The 18,056-nt window shown below is 57.6% G+C and overlaps 4 protein-coding genes across 4 annotated transcripts; 3 read left to right on the top strand and 1 right to left on the bottom strand.

Annotated features, from left to right (window-relative positions):
* Positions 1-474: 474 nt before the first annotated feature.
* PHYSODRAFT_383884 (hypothetical protein) lies at positions 475-1,116 on the top strand (the record flags this gene model as incomplete). The annotated part of the gene is made up of 3 exons (XM_009532427.1): positions 475-768; positions 844-951; positions 1,021-1,116. Coding segments are annotated over 3 exons (498 nt in total), but the record flags the coding sequence as incomplete, so codon positions are not given.
* Positions 1,117-1,717: 601 nt separating this feature from the next.
* On the bottom strand, positions 1,718-4,586 carry PHYSODRAFT_316624 (hypothetical protein; the record flags this gene model as incomplete). Its single annotated transcript, XM_009532426.1, has 3 exons — positions 1,718-1,969; positions 2,037-3,962; positions 4,251-4,586. The coding sequence occupies 3 exons, from the start codon at positions 4,584-4,586 to the stop codon at positions 1,718-1,720; spliced, it is 2,514 nt and encodes an 837-aa protein (XP_009530721.1).
* Positions 4,587-5,445: 859 nt separating this feature from the next.
* Positions 5,446-5,907, top strand: PHYSODRAFT_511553 (hypothetical protein; the record flags this gene model as incomplete). The annotated part of the gene is made up of 1 exon (XM_009532425.1): positions 5,446-5,907. One exon carries the CDS (start codon positions 5,446-5,448, stop codon positions 5,905-5,907), a length of 462 nt encoding a protein of 153 aa, XP_009530720.1.
* Positions 5,908-6,994: 1,087 nt separating this feature from the next.
* PHYSODRAFT_510782 (hypothetical protein) lies at positions 6,995-7,984 on the top strand (the record flags this gene model as incomplete). Its single annotated transcript, XM_009532424.1, has 3 exons — positions 6,995-7,651; positions 7,775-7,837; positions 7,883-7,984. 3 exons carry the CDS (start codon positions 6,995-6,997, stop codon positions 7,982-7,984), a joined length of 822 nt encoding a protein of 273 aa, XP_009530719.1.
* Between the last annotated feature and the right edge of the window lie 10,072 nt (positions 7,985-18,056).

Raw genomic sequence — 18,056 nt, 5'->3', positions numbered from 1 at the left:
CGCTAGGAAATCGGAGAGGTTGAGCAGAATGGTGCGCAGCGAGGCGGCAGCGAGCGAGTACTTCCAGATCCGCAAGCTGCTCTGGGATGAGCTCAAGCTCAATGTGTGCGCGTCAGAAGAGGGAGAGCTGCGGAGTGCTATCGGGAGTCACCTGATCGAAGGAAATGAGGTCCGCATTGCCGATAGTCTCTCTCTCTCTCTCTTGCGGTAACTTGTGGCGAAAAACGCTCTAACCCGTTTTGTGGTCGCCGCTGCAGGAATTGCGGCAGGAGTTGGCGGTGCTGGTCGAAATTCTGACGGAGTTTCAGCAACAGAACGATGACATTCGGGTTGGTAATTCTCTCTTTTTGATGGATTTGGGGTCACGTGTGCTAACGAAATTGGCTGCAGGATGTCTTGGTAAGGCGGCCGCACATCCCAGAGCCCCCGGGACGTCGTTTGCTCATAGAAAAGCTCAAGCTGTTGGCTGCGGATATGCACGGGCCCTCTCGCCAGGTGGCCATGCGGTCTGTCAAGGACACGGAGGTCTTGGACTACGTTGTATCCTCATCGGATACGTTCAACCACAGCAGCTATCAGCCGCCGATGACGCCGAAGATGGAGGATTTGTCGCCTAGATCGATTTCAAACGACGCGGCGGATGTTGTCGCTCTTCGACCAGGGACTGCGACCGGGAGGCGTCCAGCGACGTCTGGTTCTCAGCGGCCAGTATCGAGGGGGTCAACAATTTCCGTCTCATCTATTACAGCCGTCCTGGAGAGCCCTGAGGTCGGTACAACATCTTCGGTGGCCACTTCTTTATTTTCTTTCTCGCTAATGGTTTGACGTTGCTATGGCTCACAGGTACATCGACGTCTAAACCTTGACGAGATCGACGCGATCAAAGAGGACCTACGTGAGGCACTTAGTGAAGAACGCCAACTGCTACTTGAAGACATCGATTTTATTCAGGTACAGGTTTCTCGCAGACATAACCCGCTCAGTTCATCGTCTGACGGTCTTTTTGGCTCAAAACTACAGGGGTGCTTGGAAATGGAGAAGGACTTGATCGATGACGATCGCCGGAAAGTGGCAGCAGTGAAGCCTCCCCCGTCGCTGAGCGATCTGCACGATCTTCGTAAAACGCTGGAGAAAACGCTGGAGGACCAGGTACAGACGCCTCTCACTTTTCCTAACGCGGTTAGCATGTGGTTTGACGCCTTTTTGCTGTATTTGGAGCTTAGGAGGCGGCTGGGAAGGTGGAGAGCATACTGAGCAAAGCGAACAAACCCAGCTCATTTGTTCGAAGTCGAATGTACGTTCGCTTACAAAGTACTTTTACGAGCTCTGGTCAGCTGTTTAATTGAAAGGATTATGTTGAGCACAGGTTCATGCCGGTACCCCCTATGGATCCTCCGCCGTCGGCCCCTCCATCACGAGGTGAATCCCCAGCATCAGCACGTCGACCCAACCTCCCCTCGCTCAACGCCGCATCTTCCTTATCCCTGTCACACACGGGATCATCAACAAGAGTGCTCAAGATTCGGCACCTTGTACAGGAGTCTAGAGACGAACCCTATTTATCGTAATGCAAGTCTGTGCAAGAACGAAAACCGCGACTTCATTCCTCAATTTGTATTGAAATCGTTCTGTAAGTCGGATCTTCTCTTCGAATTGAATTGGTTTGGTTTGTGTGTTTCTTGTTGTACAGGTGGAGGGGGAGGGAGTATCAGTTCATTCACTCCTCGTCGACAGAGTGCAGTCCGATCTCAGTGAACTCCAGATCCTTGCGGTCGGCTCCTTTCGCCTTTGAAGAAGTAGCGGCGGCAGCTGGTCGAGTGGGACGCAGCGTTGGTCCATCGAAGGCCTCGTCGATCACTTTTGCTGGGTTGGTTCGGCCACGATCCAGCACGTCCTTCATGATGAGAGGGATCTCATCCGATCGAGACTGGATCGCGTCGTGGAGGTTGGAGGTCAGAGCGACGTACAGCTAGAGGGCAGATGTCAGTGGGCGATCAATATTTCTTCAAAACAATAGTGACGAGCCAGCGACTTACCCGGTTCATGCCAGACAGCACGCTCGCATGCTTGTTGCACTCAGCGTAGAGGACCCCACTACGTAGAGCCACGACGCACTGCAGCGTGATGTTGATGAGCACACAGGCGAACGGGAAGTGGCGTGTCGGGTGCTGCGAGAGCCCGTGGAAGCGATGCGCCAGGTCTGGGTAGGCGTCCACCAAGTACAGGAGTTGGAGCAGCGAGAGCACGCCGCAGCCACGCAGGTCCGTGGAGGGGTCCGTGCCCTGGAAACCGACATCTTCCCAGTGTCTGCCGATGAGAAGCACGTCGCGCGGGCTTTTCGTGATCTTCCTGTAGATCGTCTGCAGCATCTTCACCACCACCTCGTTGTGAGCGTCGAAGGCGGTGGCAGCGATGCAGAACACGCGATCGCGCTCTTCAATCGCTCCAGCGAACGTGAGTCGAGGGCGTGACAAGCAAGTCAAGCATGAGCCACGGGGGAAGTCCTCGGATACAATGATGTCTCGGTGCTGCATGACGTCGGGTGTCTCCGCGTAGTAGCCCGCTGCTTCCGCATAAGTTATCCGAGACACTGACGCTGTCTCTGAACCATTGTTGGTCTTTGCAGGCGAACCCGATCCTGAGTCCTCTTGGGTTTGTCGATGCTGCACCAGTTTGATCTCCCGCCACTCGGACGCTTCGTCGACGTCGCTCTTCTCGGTGATTGTCTTCGTATCTTCGGCGTTGTCACCGACAGCGTTAGCAATGTCGGAGCCTCCGTGATCTTCGACGTTCTCTTCACTATCTTCGTCACCGTCGGCTTCCTCTGCTATAGTCTCGGTGGCTCCTTGTGTTTGACTGAAGATGCGCCCCATTACGGACATCGACCGACCAATTTCGGGGCTCTCAGTCGTTTTCGTTGCATCAGCGCTCTCGTTCTCATCCATCAGGACCTCCTGGTCCCCAAGACCTCGCTTATAGATGCTGTGCAACTCCGTCAACGAAAGAACGTCAGGCTCAACGGCAGCGTCAGTCGCTCCGACAGCTACGGGTTCAGCCTGAGCTGTCTCCGCCGCTTTGTTGCTCTCAATGAGCTTCTTCTCCTCGTCCGTGGCCCGTTTGAGCTCCTTTAGCAGTTCTTCCTCTTCCCTCCGCTTCTGAGCCTCCAGCGACTCTCTCCGAGCTCTGAGCTCGTCTTCCGACAACAGATTCAACTCTGCAGCGGGCTTGATGTCAAACGCGAACTCGTCCTCCTCCGCCTTGCTAGGACTGGCGCTGCCGGCAGTTGCCACTGAGAACGACAAGTCGCTCGTCAGCTCCATCTCGTTCTCGAACTCGCGCTCGTCGGGGAACGCCGGGCCGCTAGGCAGCGAGTATCCACCATCGTCCTCGGCAGCGTGAGGCTCGTCAGCTTTCTTGCGCATGCTCTGGTACGAGATACCAAACGTAGCGTCAGCGCTGAGCTTAGTCGCGTTGGCCCCGCCGGCCATTTTGTGGATGTCCGAGAAGGGGCTACTAGGCTCCAGCGTCGTGACGTGTGCAACCCGAACTTCCTCCCCGAAAGAAAGGTCAATCGCGCTCGTATCGCTGGCGTTAACGCTGGGAAGTGCCTTCAAAAGGGCGTTGTCTTCCTTATCAGCAGTAGCAGGTTGGTCTCTTGGTTTTGACACTTGCTGGTCCGTCTCAGCGCGTTTCTCCATCCGCTGCTTCTGCTCGATTTCCAGCGTACTCACCACTGCCGCATCGACCTCCAGCACATCCTCGTCATCGTCGTCTGGGTCGTTCAACTGCAACGGAGGTGGCGCAGGTGTGCTCTCATCGTCATCTTCGCCCTGGGAGCCGTCTGAATCATCATTGTGGTCTTCCACGGGATTCATAGAGCCAACGATGACAGGGACGGCTGCAGGTGCTGGTGGAGGCACAACCGGAGGGGATGAAGCCGCCTCCGCATCATCATCGGTAGTCTCGTGAGCTGGTGGAGGCACAACCGGAGGGGATAAAGCCGCCTCCGCATCATCGTCGGTAGTCTCGTGAGCTGGTGGAGTCGGTAGTGCGTCCTCCTCTTCTTCTGCGTCTGCGTCTTCATTCGCACGTAGTTCCGATTCACCCGAGGTTGGAGAAGCAACCACAGCATCAAGTATGTCGGTCACTGCGGCTGCCTTGTTGATAGAATCCTCCTCATCACCTGCGCTTTCCTCTGAGGGTTCGTCTGTTGTCGGACTGGCGATCGCAGCATCAAGTATCTCGGTTACCATGACAACCTCTTCGCCTTCGTTGCCCTGGAGTGCGAGGTTTGTCAAAAGCTCACCCTCAGCTGAATGGCTCGATATCTCTTGACCCTCTTCATCCTGGGCACTGGTTTGCTGCTGCTCTTGAGTCGGGAGCGCTGTTTCATGCGCGTTTGTATCCTTCACCTGCTGCTCTTCGTCCTCGTCTCCTTTTTCATTGGCGACCTCGTCTTGTGCGTCTGTTGCAAGATCGAGAACGGCTTGAACCACGTCTTCGCTAGCAATTGGTGAGGTTTGCTCCGGTAGAGTGGCTTCAGGGGGAGTCGATGCGCTATCCTCATCGACAGCGTCTTCCTCCATTTTACGCTCGTCTAAAGTTCACACAATTCATACATATCGCCGTCAGACTACACAAACGAAAGCAGGTTCAGCAAACCAAGCACAACGCACCAGCACCCGGCAGCTGTGGAGAAGAAGGCACCGACTCGGAGTCGTGGAACTCGTCTGCGTTGTCACCGAGCGCGTCGTCGTCTTCGTATTAACAAGAAAGTAAAAGGAGCAAAGGCGTCAGTACTTTTACTCTGGAATCCCAAAGCACAGCTGAGCCCAACCATCAAGGTTCGTCACTGCGTCCAACTGGCTCAAGATGTTGTCTGTAGTCATCTCCCCCGGGCCTAGCAACGCGAATCCACGTCAACAAACAACCACGAAGACAACAACCCGCAGCACAGCGCCTCGCACCTTCCCCGTCCTGGTCCGGGTCCGCATCGAAGAAAGCCTCCGCGTCTGCAACAGCAACAACCCAATTCATTCAGCACGTCCAAGCCCATTTTCAGTACAGGACCAAGGCTCTAAACCTTCGAACGTGTCGCCCTCGCCGTCCACATCGTGCAGCAGGTCTGTAGGGGGCAACATGTGGTCAAAAAGGGTCCATCTACACTTCAACTTGCACCCATAAATGTCCACGTACCGTCCAGCACGTCCACACCTGACGGTCCGTCCGAATCCATCGCTCTTGTCGACCACAGCAACAGCACTAACTAACTAAGCTCCTGCCCGCCCCCCTTCTCACTCTCACTCCACTACGAGTATTGGTCTCACCTTGGCCAGGGCCAAAACTGCAACGGCTTTCGCACCGCTTCAGGGTGCCGCCATTTTCGTCCAATGAGATCGCTTCACGCTATTGCGACCGCACTTGGCTTTATTGGCAGAGCCCATCATGGGGACCAAGGCGGCGCTGCGGGAGGTGGGCGTGGTGCTCGCGTGCTTCGCGCGCTTCGGGGGTGCGGCCTTCTGCCTCATGCAGGCGGCTGACACCATCAAGTGCGTGGGCCCGTCCATGCTGCCGACGCTCAACCGCGACGGGGACATCGTGCTGCTGGACAAGCTCACGCCGAGGCTCTGGAAGCTGCAGCCGGGCGAGGTGGTCATCGCCACGTCCGTGTCCAACCCGCGGCAGACCGTGTGCAAGCGCATCGTGGCCCAGGAGGGGGACACGGTCTGCGTCAAGCCGCGCTACTCGCCGTCCGACGTCGAGTTCCACAAGATCCCGAGGGGCCACGTCTGGCTCGAGGGCGACAACAAGCACGACTCGCACGACTCGCGGTACTACGGACCGGTGCCGTACTCGATGCTGCAGGGACGCGTCGTCATGAGGGTGAGCTGCCATGTTGCCAACTAGAGGCCAAGGGGGACTTGGGACTAAGTGTTTGCTGTGCTGTACTGTGCTGTGGTGACAGATCTGGCCCCTCAACCAGTTGAAGTGGATGAAGAAGGAGACCCCAACGCAGCGGTTCCGTGAGAGATAGGTAGTACTTTTTTAAAGGGATTAGTTGCCTGGGTAATAGTCGCTTGGTGGGTTGCAGCGTGCTGTAGACGCAAGTGGGAAGAATCCTCCCCCCAACTCTATGGCTAACCCCTTGTATTGCTCAGCCCCCCCGTGCCGCATTCTACAGATACCGATACGCACAACAGCTTCTTCGCGTCCATTGCAGGGCTGAAGCCTTTTGATTTTGAGTGTTTGGCACAACCGCTGTCTGTCTGGACGAACGGACTGCGATCGTGAGAGCCGACTGGACATGGAGGTCGCTCGGAGCTGCAGCATACGCGTGCTGGGTTGTTTTTCCTTGGCGTGGCGGTGTTGGACTCTGGCAAGTGAGCAGCATTTGTATGACAGTCGCATGCGATTAAGCAGAGTAAACATCGACCTGTAGCCACAAATGTGCAACAACGGCAGCAGATGCTACTGCAGTTGTGCGGTCAGATCGAGATCCCGACCAAGATTTCAAACTGTTGCTATCGTTGTCAAGTCTGTACTGATGCTTGCACAGCTTCTATGGATGTAAAAAATAAGCACATTACGCCAAGGTATCCTGGTTTCATAACTTTTACAACTTCTACATTTTGCTGCGTCTGAACCAGATAACCTTGCCGCATGGGATAACGTGTCCAGCGTTCAGTCGTTTACCGCGCCCGCCTCAAAAATCTGGTAAACTTGCCACACGTTACAACTGCAAACTTACCACCGGACAGACCATTTGGTCTGACCATGGCGACTTCCAGGCTGTGCTGCCCGTCTCAAACGTGCCAACAACCCCAACGCGAACCCGTTTCAAGTGCTGATAGCTTTTCCAAATAATCTCCATGTTCTGGGTACTACAACAACTTGATTGTGCTGCTCAGAAGGCGTGCTCTCCAACACATTTACATTTGCGCGCTCCGGGCAACAAGCAGATAACATCACTTCACCCCAACCGACAAGCTCCAGTATGGGCTTCTTCGACGAGCAAGTGGGCGTCAAGGTGCCGCAAGTAACCATCTACTTCTGGATCATCAAGGTGCTGGCCACCACCGTCGGAGAGACTTTCGCCGACTTTCTCAACGACAATGTCGGCCTTGGCCTAGGCGGAACCTCCGGCGTCATGCTCGTCATCCTGTTGGCCTCGCTCGCAGCGCAGATGAAGCTCGACTTCTACTTCACGCCGCTCTACTGGTTTGTCATCGTTGCGATCAGTACCGTCGGCACGTTGCTCAGTGATAACCTCACGGACAACCTCAACGTCCCGCTGGCGGTGACGACCCCCATCTTCTTGGCGCTGTTGGTGATCGTCTTCGTTTCGTGGTACCACGTTGAGAAGAACTTGTCGATCCACAGCATTTTCACTCGACGGCGCGAAGCTTGGTACTGGCTGGCGGTGCTGGTGACGTTCGCACTGGGCACTTCAGCTGGAGATCTCATCGCGGAGCAGCTTGACGTAGGCTACGGCAACTCGCTCGTGCTCTTTGCTGGCTGCATCGTCTTGGTTGGACTGCTCTGGTGGTTCAAGGTGGTCAACGGAGTTCTTGGCTTCTGGGCCGTGTACGTGCTCACTCGGCCGCTGGGGGCTTCGCTCGGAGACTTGATGTCGCAAAACCCGGCCGACTCCGTGGACTCGGGCTCAAGCTCCAGCTCCAGATCGTCATCTTCTTCAGCGTCGACTTCGGCGTCAATGTCGATGTCGATGTCTGGCTCTGCTGCTGCTACAGAGGGCCTCCCCTCGGGGTGGAAGGCAGGCCTCAACCTTGGCACGACGGTCACGAGCATGATCTTCTTGGGTCTCATCGCAGTGTTGGTGGTCTTCTTGACTGTCACGAAGAAGGACACGCTCAAGGTGGAGCCCGTGCACGCGGACATCGAAAAGGGGGAAGCCGTCGAACCAACGTCCACGACGTCGGTCAACCACGAGTTTGCGCCGCTCGCTGACAACACTGGTCACTAGTGCCCGACACTTTACGTTTGAAGTACTACACAGTCCCAACTTCTGCTAGGACCACTAGATAGGGGACTTCATGTAGTACAAGGTTTGCACGCATTCGTTTCCTTTCGAGCTCAAAGTTTTTCACACGTCACAGACAATTCCCATGCAGATCAAAAGTGGCTGGCCCTACAGCCCATGTTTCGGAATAGGGTTAGGGATAAAGGCATACTAAAACCAAGTAAGATCTCCAAATATGTAAAACATGCTGAAATCATGGACATCCATGTTTCGGTGTTCAGGACGGGTATCATGGCACCCAAATATATTGTTTTCAACACGCAAGACATCTGAATTAGGGGGCAATCGTTCATTGGCCTCACGCCCCAGGTTGAGGGTGCGGTGAGGCGGGTTAGCTTCGAGCGAGAAACTTTGCGAATGAGAAGCCCACGAGTCTCGTAGGCCGCTCGCGCGAGTCGAACTATGCCTAGTCTACTTCGGCCTATCTGTCGCTCGATCTCGTGTCTTCTTCTGTAACGGGGTTACATGGAATAGTGACCCTGTCACTATTCCGGGATGGCTACATCGGTCACTCCCCTGGATAGTGACCCAAGTGGTCTCAGAGCCAACAGATACATTTTGTATGACACAAACTATAGGGAACTTAGGATTTGTATGCAGGCCAAATCTGTACCAACCTATAAATACATTCAGTCTTAGATCTACCGCTTTTCAAGTCAAGTCGTCCCCTTCAGACCAGGGACACGTGAACGGCTGTTCACTGGAGTTTGTATACTCCTGCTTCCTCTGTTAAGAAGTGCTGTGTGCCCCGTCACACTTGGTAGCACTTGTAGTCAATCCTACGCCTACACGGGTAGATTGGACTACCTGAATCGTCTGTGGTCTCATCGAGTGAGCCAAGATGGATCGTACGGAGTTTCCCCATCTGAACGACTCGCAGTACGAGTCCGTTCGTAAGATGGCAGGCATCGTTGGGACTGATGCCCTGCGTAGCTTAGCGGCGGCGACGCCGGCTGAACAGATTGAGCGTATCAACGCGTTCGACACCTACGAGCGAGGGCTCATCGCCCACGTTCAAGGGCTGCAGGCCACTGCGGCCGCGCCGAAGCCGGTGCAACCGAAGCCCCTGCGGCTGAAGGTTCACCCCTTCGAAGGGAAGGAAGGAGAAAACCTTCACTTCTGGGTTCGAGAGGTTGAGCTCGCGATGGACACGGCTCTCGTCTCGGGCGAGCGACTCCGTGTCGCCTTTGCGCTCTCCAACCTTAGTGGTCGCGCTAAGAGTTGGGCGTATACGCGCAAAGCGACGACGCCTGGATGCTTCGCATCATGGTCGCAGCTGTGCGAGCAGCTGCGGGCCGCGTTTCTTCCGGCGAACTACGAGTACCGCCAGCGTTCGCGCTTCCTCGCCTGCAAACAAGGAAGGCGCGAGCTGCATGAGTACATCCAGGAGGTGCGAGTGCTCACTGCCTCTTTGGTGGGGAACCCCCTGCCTGAACACATCAAGGTGACCGTGTTCATGGACGGTCTGCGTGTCGGTCCTGCCCGCACGCAACTGTTCCGTGTGCAAGCAAACACTATGGAGGAGGCGATTCAGATCGCCCTCCAGGAGGAGTACAGCCACAAGCAGGCTCGTACCCCCGCCACGGTATGGCAGAGCAACCCTGCCTCTGGCGGTGCGCCTAATGGTAACTCCGGCAATGGAGCGATCAACGGGCCGGTTCCCATGGTTCTGGGCATGGCCGAGCAGAGCGACACTCGCTGCTACGGCTGTGGCAAGCTTGGGCACATGAAACGTGCTTGTCCCGCGGGAGGACTGAAGAAGAAGTTCTCTTCGAAGCCCTTTGGCTCTAGGGGTCGCTGGCAGAAACCGCGCCCCAGGAACCAGGGGAACGCCGGACATCAGTAGGGGCGGGGCACCCTACTGGGGAAACACTAAGTCTTCATGAGGGGCGTGCGGGTGGCGCACGCCATGGGGACTTAACCCCTGAGAGTCTCTGTACTCTCGAAGCGGAGAAGGGCAGCGGTGGGCTGCTTGTGGTGCACGCGAGTGTACCAGGATACGATCATCCCTTGAGAATCTTGATCGACTCTGGGGCGTCCAAGAACTTTGCGCGCCGCCAGACTGTCGCACGCAATCGCGACAAGTACGCCGATGGCTACGAGGCAGCAAAGGCAACGGGCTGGTCTCGGTAAGACTGGCCGACGGTACGGTGGTAGAAGTACCTCGGGTCCACATGGACCTCACTGTCAAGTTCAAGGACTTCGACAGCACGAGCCGTTCTTGGTCCTAGACATGGACAAGTACGACTTGATCCTTGGCATGCCATGGCTGGAGAAACACGAGCCTTGGATCGACTGGCGCGGCAAGGCCATCGGGGCCAGCCGTCCCCCACGCTCTGACAGAGCTTTGGTGAGTCATGTTCCCACCTCTGGCAGCAGCTGGGGCGCCCGCGAGGGCCGCCAGGGCGCAGCAGCGTCTAATGAGTTCTTGGGGTCCGTCGAGACTAACAACGATTCCGACCGGGCTGGACAAGGCTTGAGAGTGGAGGTGCCGGACAGCACCTACCAGGTGGGTAACGTAGGTCCACACGCGGGTAACAAAGTACCGCAGGCAGCAAGGGCTGCTGGAGAAGGCGCCGCTGGCGTTGGCGTGGGTAACCAAGTTCCATGCGAGGTCACTCAGACCGTCACTGAGGTCACTCAGACCATAACTGATGCGGGAGTCGCTGGAAGCGCTCCTGGTGTGGGTAACCAAGTTCCACACGGCGAGGTGGGTAACATAGTTCCACCCAGCAAGGCGGGTAACCAAGTTCCGCTCAAGGACAAGGCGGGTAACGTAGTTCCGCACGAGATCGAGAAAATCGGTGGTGCCGTCAAGGCGGCACCACGAGACGAAGACGCCCGAGGGTCACGTCGTAAGCCGGGCCTAGTCGTGTGACCGACGACGCCAGTCGCTAGCGACTCCGAGCCTCCAGCCAAGGCTCCAGCCGCCGAAGAGTGTTATCACATCTTCGACGGCGTGACCGGTAGTCGGGTCAAGACAGGAGCTGTCGAGCTTACAGCTCTGCCCGAGGTTTCAGAGTTGCTGAACCTTGAGGAGCTCGCCATGGAGGACTTCTTGGCCGAGCTAAAGGCCGGGGAGATCGCAGAGTTGGTTCTCCTCCGACCGGAGTCCACGTCGGCCGAGTTGAACTCGTCCTCGGTCATGGACCAGACAGTCCTGGAGGAGTTCCAGAGACAGCTCGCGTCGCGCATGGGCTCTGAGATTCTTAAGAACCCCCGAGACCCGGTGTACCCCTTGGTGAAGGAGTTTGAGGACGTGGTGTCCAAGGATCCACCGTCCAATCTCCCTCCGGACAGGGGAATCAGGCACGTGATTGATCTCGTGCCGGGCACGAAGTACTGTGTCACGAGGCAATGGCCTCTTCCCCGGGAGCAGTGTGAAGTCATTGATGCCTTCTTTGCCGCCAAGGCGAAGGCAGGCATGGTGCGGGAGTCGAAGTCCCGGCACTCGACGCCTACCTTCTGTGTTCGCAAACCGAACGGAAAGTGGCGTCTGGTTCATGCTTATAACAAGCTGAACAGCGCGACAGTGCCTGCGCAGACACCGATCCCGCGCAAGGACGTGTTGCTCAACAACATGACCGGCTGCACGCTGTATAGCGCGCTGGACCTGGTGGACGGATACTACCAGATCCTGATGCGCGAGAGCGACATCCCACTCACGGCTGTGAGCACGCCGAGCGGTATGCTCTGGGAGTGGCTGGTCATGCCTCAGGGGCTTTCTAACGCCCCGGCAACGTTCAATCGCTTGGTCACACAACTGTTCCGACCTTTGCGTGCGTTCACACAGACGTACTTTGACGACATCTTCGTCCACAGCCGTGCCGAGGCAGGCCAGACGGCCATGGAGGTGCATCTCCAGCACCTTCGACGTGTGTTCGAAGTCATGCGGGCGAACAAGCTGTACGCCAACATTGACAAGTGTGTGTTCGCAGCTGAGGAGATCAAGGTCCTGGGCTGCTTCGTCAGCAGCGCCGGGGTCCGGGCGGACCCGGAGAAGGTGAAAACCATCGCGGCTTGGCCGCCACCTCGGTCGCAGAAGGACCTACGACAGTGGTTGGGCCTCGCCAACTACCTGCACAGGCTACGCCGAGCTGGCACGGCCCTTGTCGGATCTCCTGAAGAAGGATGTCGACTGGCGCTGGGAGCGTCGCCATCAAGATGCTTTTAACGACATCAAAGTGAGCTTACAGCGCGCGCCAGTCCTGGCATTGCCGGACGAGACGAAGCCTTTCAGCGTAGTCTGTGATGCGTCTGACTACGCAATTGGCTGTGCGCTATTGCAGGCCGACGATGAAGGCCGCGAACGGGTCATCTCGTTCCAGTCCAGGCAGCTCAAGGCAGCCGAACGGAACTATCCAGTCCACGACAAGGAGCTACTTGCCATGAAGTACGCTCTTGTCAAGTTCCGAGTGCACCTCCTGGGCTCGACGCCCTTTGTCGTTTATACAGACCACGCGTCCTTGCGGACTGCCGTCAACACGCCGCATCTCTCACAGCGGATGGCGCGTTGGCTGTTATTCTTCGCGGAATACAACTTCCGTGTCGAGTACAAGCCGGGCAAGTTGAACGTGCTTGCCGACGCGCTGTCGCGCCGACCCGACTACGAGCTTGCTCATATTAGTCGGGTCACGACGGATCTGTATGATCGCATCAGGCTGGGGTACCGAGACGATGCCAGTCTCGGACCTCTTGTGCGGTTCTTGGCCGCTGGCTCGGAAGCCAAGGCCGAGTGGCTCACGCCCCGACAACGTGCAAGGCTGCACCGCTATGAGTGGGCTGACGGTTTGCTCCGCTATAGGGTCGAGCCCGAGGATCCTCCCCGTATTGTCGTGCCCAACGACGAGGATCTCAAGTACAACATCCTGATGGAGGCGCACGACGCTCCATCCAGTGGCCATCTCGGCCGTGAGAAGACGTACGCGTCTGTCTCGCAGATGTTTTGGTGGCGTCACATGTACAAGTGGGTCGCCACCTACGTCCGTACGTGCGAGACGTGCCAGCGCGTGAAGCCTGCCGGTCACGCCTCGGCACCATTGCAGAGCCTGCCGGTCCCAGCGAACTGCTGGAAGTCGATGAGTCTCGACTTTGTCTTCGGACTTCCGGCCGATGACCGTGGCAACACTGGTGTTGTTGCCTTCGTGTGCCGTCTGAGCAAGATGGTCCACTTTGCTCCAGTTCGTGACACCGTCACTGGCGACGAGGTCGCTCGCCTGTTCATGGACTGTGTCTTCCGACACCACGGTCTGCCCGAGACCATTGTCTCTGATCGAGACCCGCGGTTCACCGCTACGTTCTGGCAGACGCTGTTTCGCCTTCTCGGCACACGACTGTCGATGTCGACGGCGGACCACCCGCAGACGGATGGCCAGACGGAGCGCGTCAATCGCGTGCTCGAAGACACGCTCCGCAGTATCTGCGCGGAGATGCCCCGCTCTTAGGCTGATCGCTTGCCCATGGTTGAGTTCGCACTCAACAATGCGGTACATGCATCGACGGGCTTTACGCCCTTTTACCTGAACGGGTTGCGCCACCCTCAGGTGCCGCTCACATTACGAGGCAGTACCGGGGCTTCGGTCCTAAGGCTCGGAAAACCTTTTCCTCCCAAGTCTCGGACGTGAGTCCAGCCACCTTGCGGAAGCAACTGTTCTCGTTTGCCGAAGACAGGCTGACCATAATCAGCAGGGTGCGAGACACCATGGCGCAAGCCCAAGATAAACAGAAGGAGTACTCTGACCGAAATGGAAGAGGAAACATGAACGTGTTTAAGGTTGGGGATTTAGTTCTCCTAGATACTAGAAACCTACCGCTAAACACTGTTAGCTCGGTCGAGAGCAACAAGCTGAAACACCGCTTCATTGGACCCTTCACGGTCCTCAGCCGGCATGGCGCGGCGTACACCATAGACTTGCCCAAGTCGATGACGACTCACCCGACGTTTTACGTGGGTCGTCTTAAGAGGTACCATGACCCTCTGGCTCTGGCTGCCCCGCAGGAAGCGGTGGGTGGCCCGGTGGAGAAGAGCGCAGCTCCTCGAAGCGCGGCGTCGGGTCGCGGTAAGGCGCCTGATACGCGCGCTGGTCGTAAGACGGCGCGGCGTACATCGGAGCAGCATACGCAGGGACCGCGTACGAACCCTGGCCAAACTGGGCCTGATACGAGTGGAGCTGCTGCTGCTCCGGATACGGCGCGTGGCCATGAAGCTCGGCCCGAAGGCCAGCGAGCTGGTTTCGCAGCGAGTCGTAAGACGACAGGTCGGCTCGACGATCCACACGGCCATGGAGACTGCGAGTTTCTTGATAGAGCGAGGCAACACCCTCACGGAGCCGCTCCACGGCTCCAGGCTGGCCAGCACGAGCGGCAGCCTCGCCACCAAGGCCGACGCCAAGCGCGATCTCGAGGACGTACACACGGTCCCGAAGAAGACGAATCTCCTCTTGCTGCAGGGCCACCACCTGACTCGGGGCCCCAGCATACGGCTGCGTCGCCTCAGGCTCGTAGCCATGGCCGTGCGAGGCCGCCGCCGGCCCTCCTTGATCGCAATGGGCAGATCCACTACCACGTGGAACGAGTCGTCCGGGAGCGGCGGCTCCACGGCAAGCGCCAGCTGCTCGTGAAGTGGAGGGGTTACCCTGAGTCGGATAACTCGTGGGAGCCCGTTGAGCAGCTCCAGGCAGACTGCCCGAAGGCTGTTGCGATATGGGACGAGAAGCAGCGGCAGCTTCGTAAGTAGTCCTTGGCTTCTTGGCCGGTACCCGGGGCACGGTAGCAGACGTAGTCGCACCACGCCCACGCTCTTCACGAGCTTTGGCTCTCGCCTCTTGCTTCAGCTCGTCCATTTTCGAGTGGAGCTTGCGCTTGCTCACGAGTTGAGCGAACTCGATGCGGAGCTCGCGCACGTCCAGGATTGCGGACAGAGGGCGATCCTCACGGAGTTCTTTGAACTCTTGGTCGGAATACCCTTTGCGCTGGACGTAGCGCCAGAAGAGGTCTTCCACCTCGCTCCAGGTCATGTTGTCATTCGGCTTGACCCAGTGGAAACCCCACACAGAATGGAGTCCACCCTTGTCCTCCGGCTTCTTGCGAAGCGTGGTGAACTCCTTCAGATGAGCTTGTGTGGTGCTAGTAGCACACACCGGGCGACTTCAACGTCGCCACGATAGAGTGGCTCTTTCTCAGCAAGAGCACGCTCATAGGAACCCCTCGAGGTGTACCCGCCGATAAGGCCACGAGGAGCCGAGAGCTTCTCCAACAACGCTGGCGCACCAGTGCCAGGCTCGGGTGGGAAGTAGCCCTGCGGGTACGTGGCATCCCCGCCTGAAGAAGACTCGATGGCAGTCGTGGCAGTCGGCTGCCTGGCATACGCACCCGAGCTAGCAGCGTGGTATTGCTGCTGCTGCTGCTCGTCGAGGTTTTTCGAGAGCTCCTTGGGCTCGTGGACGGCACCCTCCTCGTCCTCAGACTCCGAGTCGATGTACAGCTTGGAGATGGAGCCGCGAGGCGACCTGGAAGCTGAACGCTTCTTCGCCTTGGCCTCGGCGGCCTTCGCAGCGGCAGCCGCTTTCGACGCTTGGGCACGCTCACGACCTTGTGCCAGCGTCAGATGCTTCCTTGGGCTTGGAGCCCGCGTCGCTCGGCGACTTCTCGGCCACGACCCCAGCGTCGGCCATGGCGACTTCGTCGTGCGACTGCTTGCTGTCGCCTGAGCCGGACTCGGCGTCCTCCGCCTCCTTCTCTGACGAGGTCTTTGCGTCGGCCGAGGCGTTGGTCATGTCGCTTGCCGCCAGCTCCGTGCCTTCGGTAGCGTGCGTGCTGCCCTCCGAGACGTTCTCGTCGTCGGGTGAACTCTCACCGGAGTACTGGACCATCGTGCAGTCAAAGACGTCGGCTTCCCAGTCGCGAGCCGGGCTTATATGGCCCCGAGGACTCTCCTCCTTGCCTTGCGCGGCGTCAGGAGACTTGCTCCGAGCCCCGGCCTGACGGCCACTCTCCGGCGTGCTGCTACGAGAGCGCACCACCTCCTCGGCCGCCTTCGTGGCCTCCATCAGCGCGGACGACTCGTCCTTGGCCTTGGCCGCCCTGGTCTTCGGCCCTACGGCCCGCGGTTTCGGAGGTGCTTTCACACTGCGCGCACTGCGCTTTGGAGCTCCCGGTCGACGTGGAGATGCGGCTTGCTCGGCGATGCGCCAATTGCTCTGTGAGGCCCGGGAGCCGAGGCGCCAGACCTCGCGCCGTTGTCGATGGATTTCGACTTTGCGAGTGAAATGTGAGTCGCCGGCGTAATCTCGCTCTGATTGGTCGATAAGATCGAATCTAAGTGGGGGAGGATGTAACGGGGTTACATGGAATAGTGACCCTGTCACTATTCCGGGATGGCTACATCGGTCACTCCCCTGGATAGTGACCTAAGTGGCCTCAGAGCCAACAGATACATTTTGTATGACACAAACTATAGGGAACTTAGGATTTGTATGCAGGCCAAATCTGTACCAACCTATAAATACATTCAGTCTTAGATCTACCGCTTTTCAAGTCAAGTCGTCCCCTTCAGACCAGGGACACGTGAACGGCTGTTCACTGGAGTTTGTATACTCCTGCTTCCTCTGTAAAGAAGTGCTGTGTGCCCCGTCACATCTTCTATCAGACAGCAGGGCGGTGGCGCCACCGATGCGCACCGAGTGAGTGGCGTACTGATGCGGGTCGACACCAATACTGGAGGCCACAGCCTTGAGCCTGTCGGATACTTCACCCGCCCGTAGGTCGACACACAGATTTGGTGCCGCGTTCTGCCGCAACTCCGCTCGGGCTCGTAGCACGTGGTACAGCGCCTTTGTCGGACACAGCACGGGTCGCCAGTCGCATGCATGGTCCTCCACGCTCCTCGACCGACCTGGTCGTTCTTCGCGCCAGCCAGGCCGATCGTGACAGCCTCGGCCGCGAGGTAGTGAACGCGAGCTCCTTGGCGGTCGGCAAAATGCGCGTGTTCGGACTTGAGGCAGTACTGGTGCCGTCCGGATTCCACGACCAGGTACTCGGAGCGCCGTAATAGGAAAAGTAGGCCAGTAAAACGGAGCCCCACAGAAGACGCTGACGGGGTTGAGAGAAATCGAGGCGACGGTAAAGCAGTCTCAGAAATGCCGGTGTAAGGGGCTGCTTTTTCGTCAGGGGACCCGAAAGGCGGCGAATCCCACGCATGAGCATGTCAAAATCGGGGGCATGCTCAACTTCGATTCCCGCGTAGCGCTTGTGGTACCACGTATACTCGACAGCTTCAGCTGAATAGTGCCATACTGGTTGCCTCGGTGTCGCCCACTCCGTGTCGCCAACAAAAAATCGCAAACAGCCCCAGTTTAGTGCTGTTGTCGCGCCGATCAGAACTCAGCCATTCCGACCACCGCATGTATGCCGAGAACTGAACCCACTGGCGCCAATGGCTTCGGTACGTCACTGAGGTAGTGCCCGGCTGCGCAGCATTGATCCCAAAAGTGTAAGAGATTCTCGTAAGCCGCTGGGACTGGGACCTGTTCCCAACCACAAGACAAGTTAGTCCACGTAGCGTAAAGTGCATGATCATTGCTCCAGGCTCGTGAACCCGCGTCCGCCATCACGTTGTCGACTCCAGGCACGTGACTCGCGGTACAAATCAACGAGTACTGGAACTCAGCGAGCGAGAGAAGGCGGTTGTACACCTGCGCGTGTGGCAGACGACTGGCCCGTCGTTGCGTCCACGAGACTGCAGTGGCATTATCAATCCAAAATCGAACGTGATTAGGACGGCATCCAAATCGTTGCCACCATACTGGTCCCCATAGGAGTGCGGCCAGCACAGCACTCTGGAGCTCGCGTGCGTTGATTGAGTTCGCGGTGGTTGTCGCGCGAAACTCCTGCTTGATGTCTTCAGTGAAACGAATCCGGAAAAATTGGCGAAGAGTTGGTTCCAGAGCACAGAGCCCCTCGTCAGATGCGTCCAGGTATGTAACAGGGTTACACGCACAAGTGGCTACAGTCACTT

The sequence above is a fragment of the Phytophthora sojae genome (assembly GCF_000149755.1).
Source record: "Phytophthora sojae unplaced genomic scaffold PHYSOscaffold_6, whole genome shotgun sequence".
In the NCBI taxonomy this organism is placed as follows: domain Eukaryota; phylum Oomycota; class Peronosporomycetes; order Peronosporales; family Peronosporaceae; genus Phytophthora; species Phytophthora sojae.
This window is presented reverse-complemented; position numbering and strand designations above follow the sequence as displayed.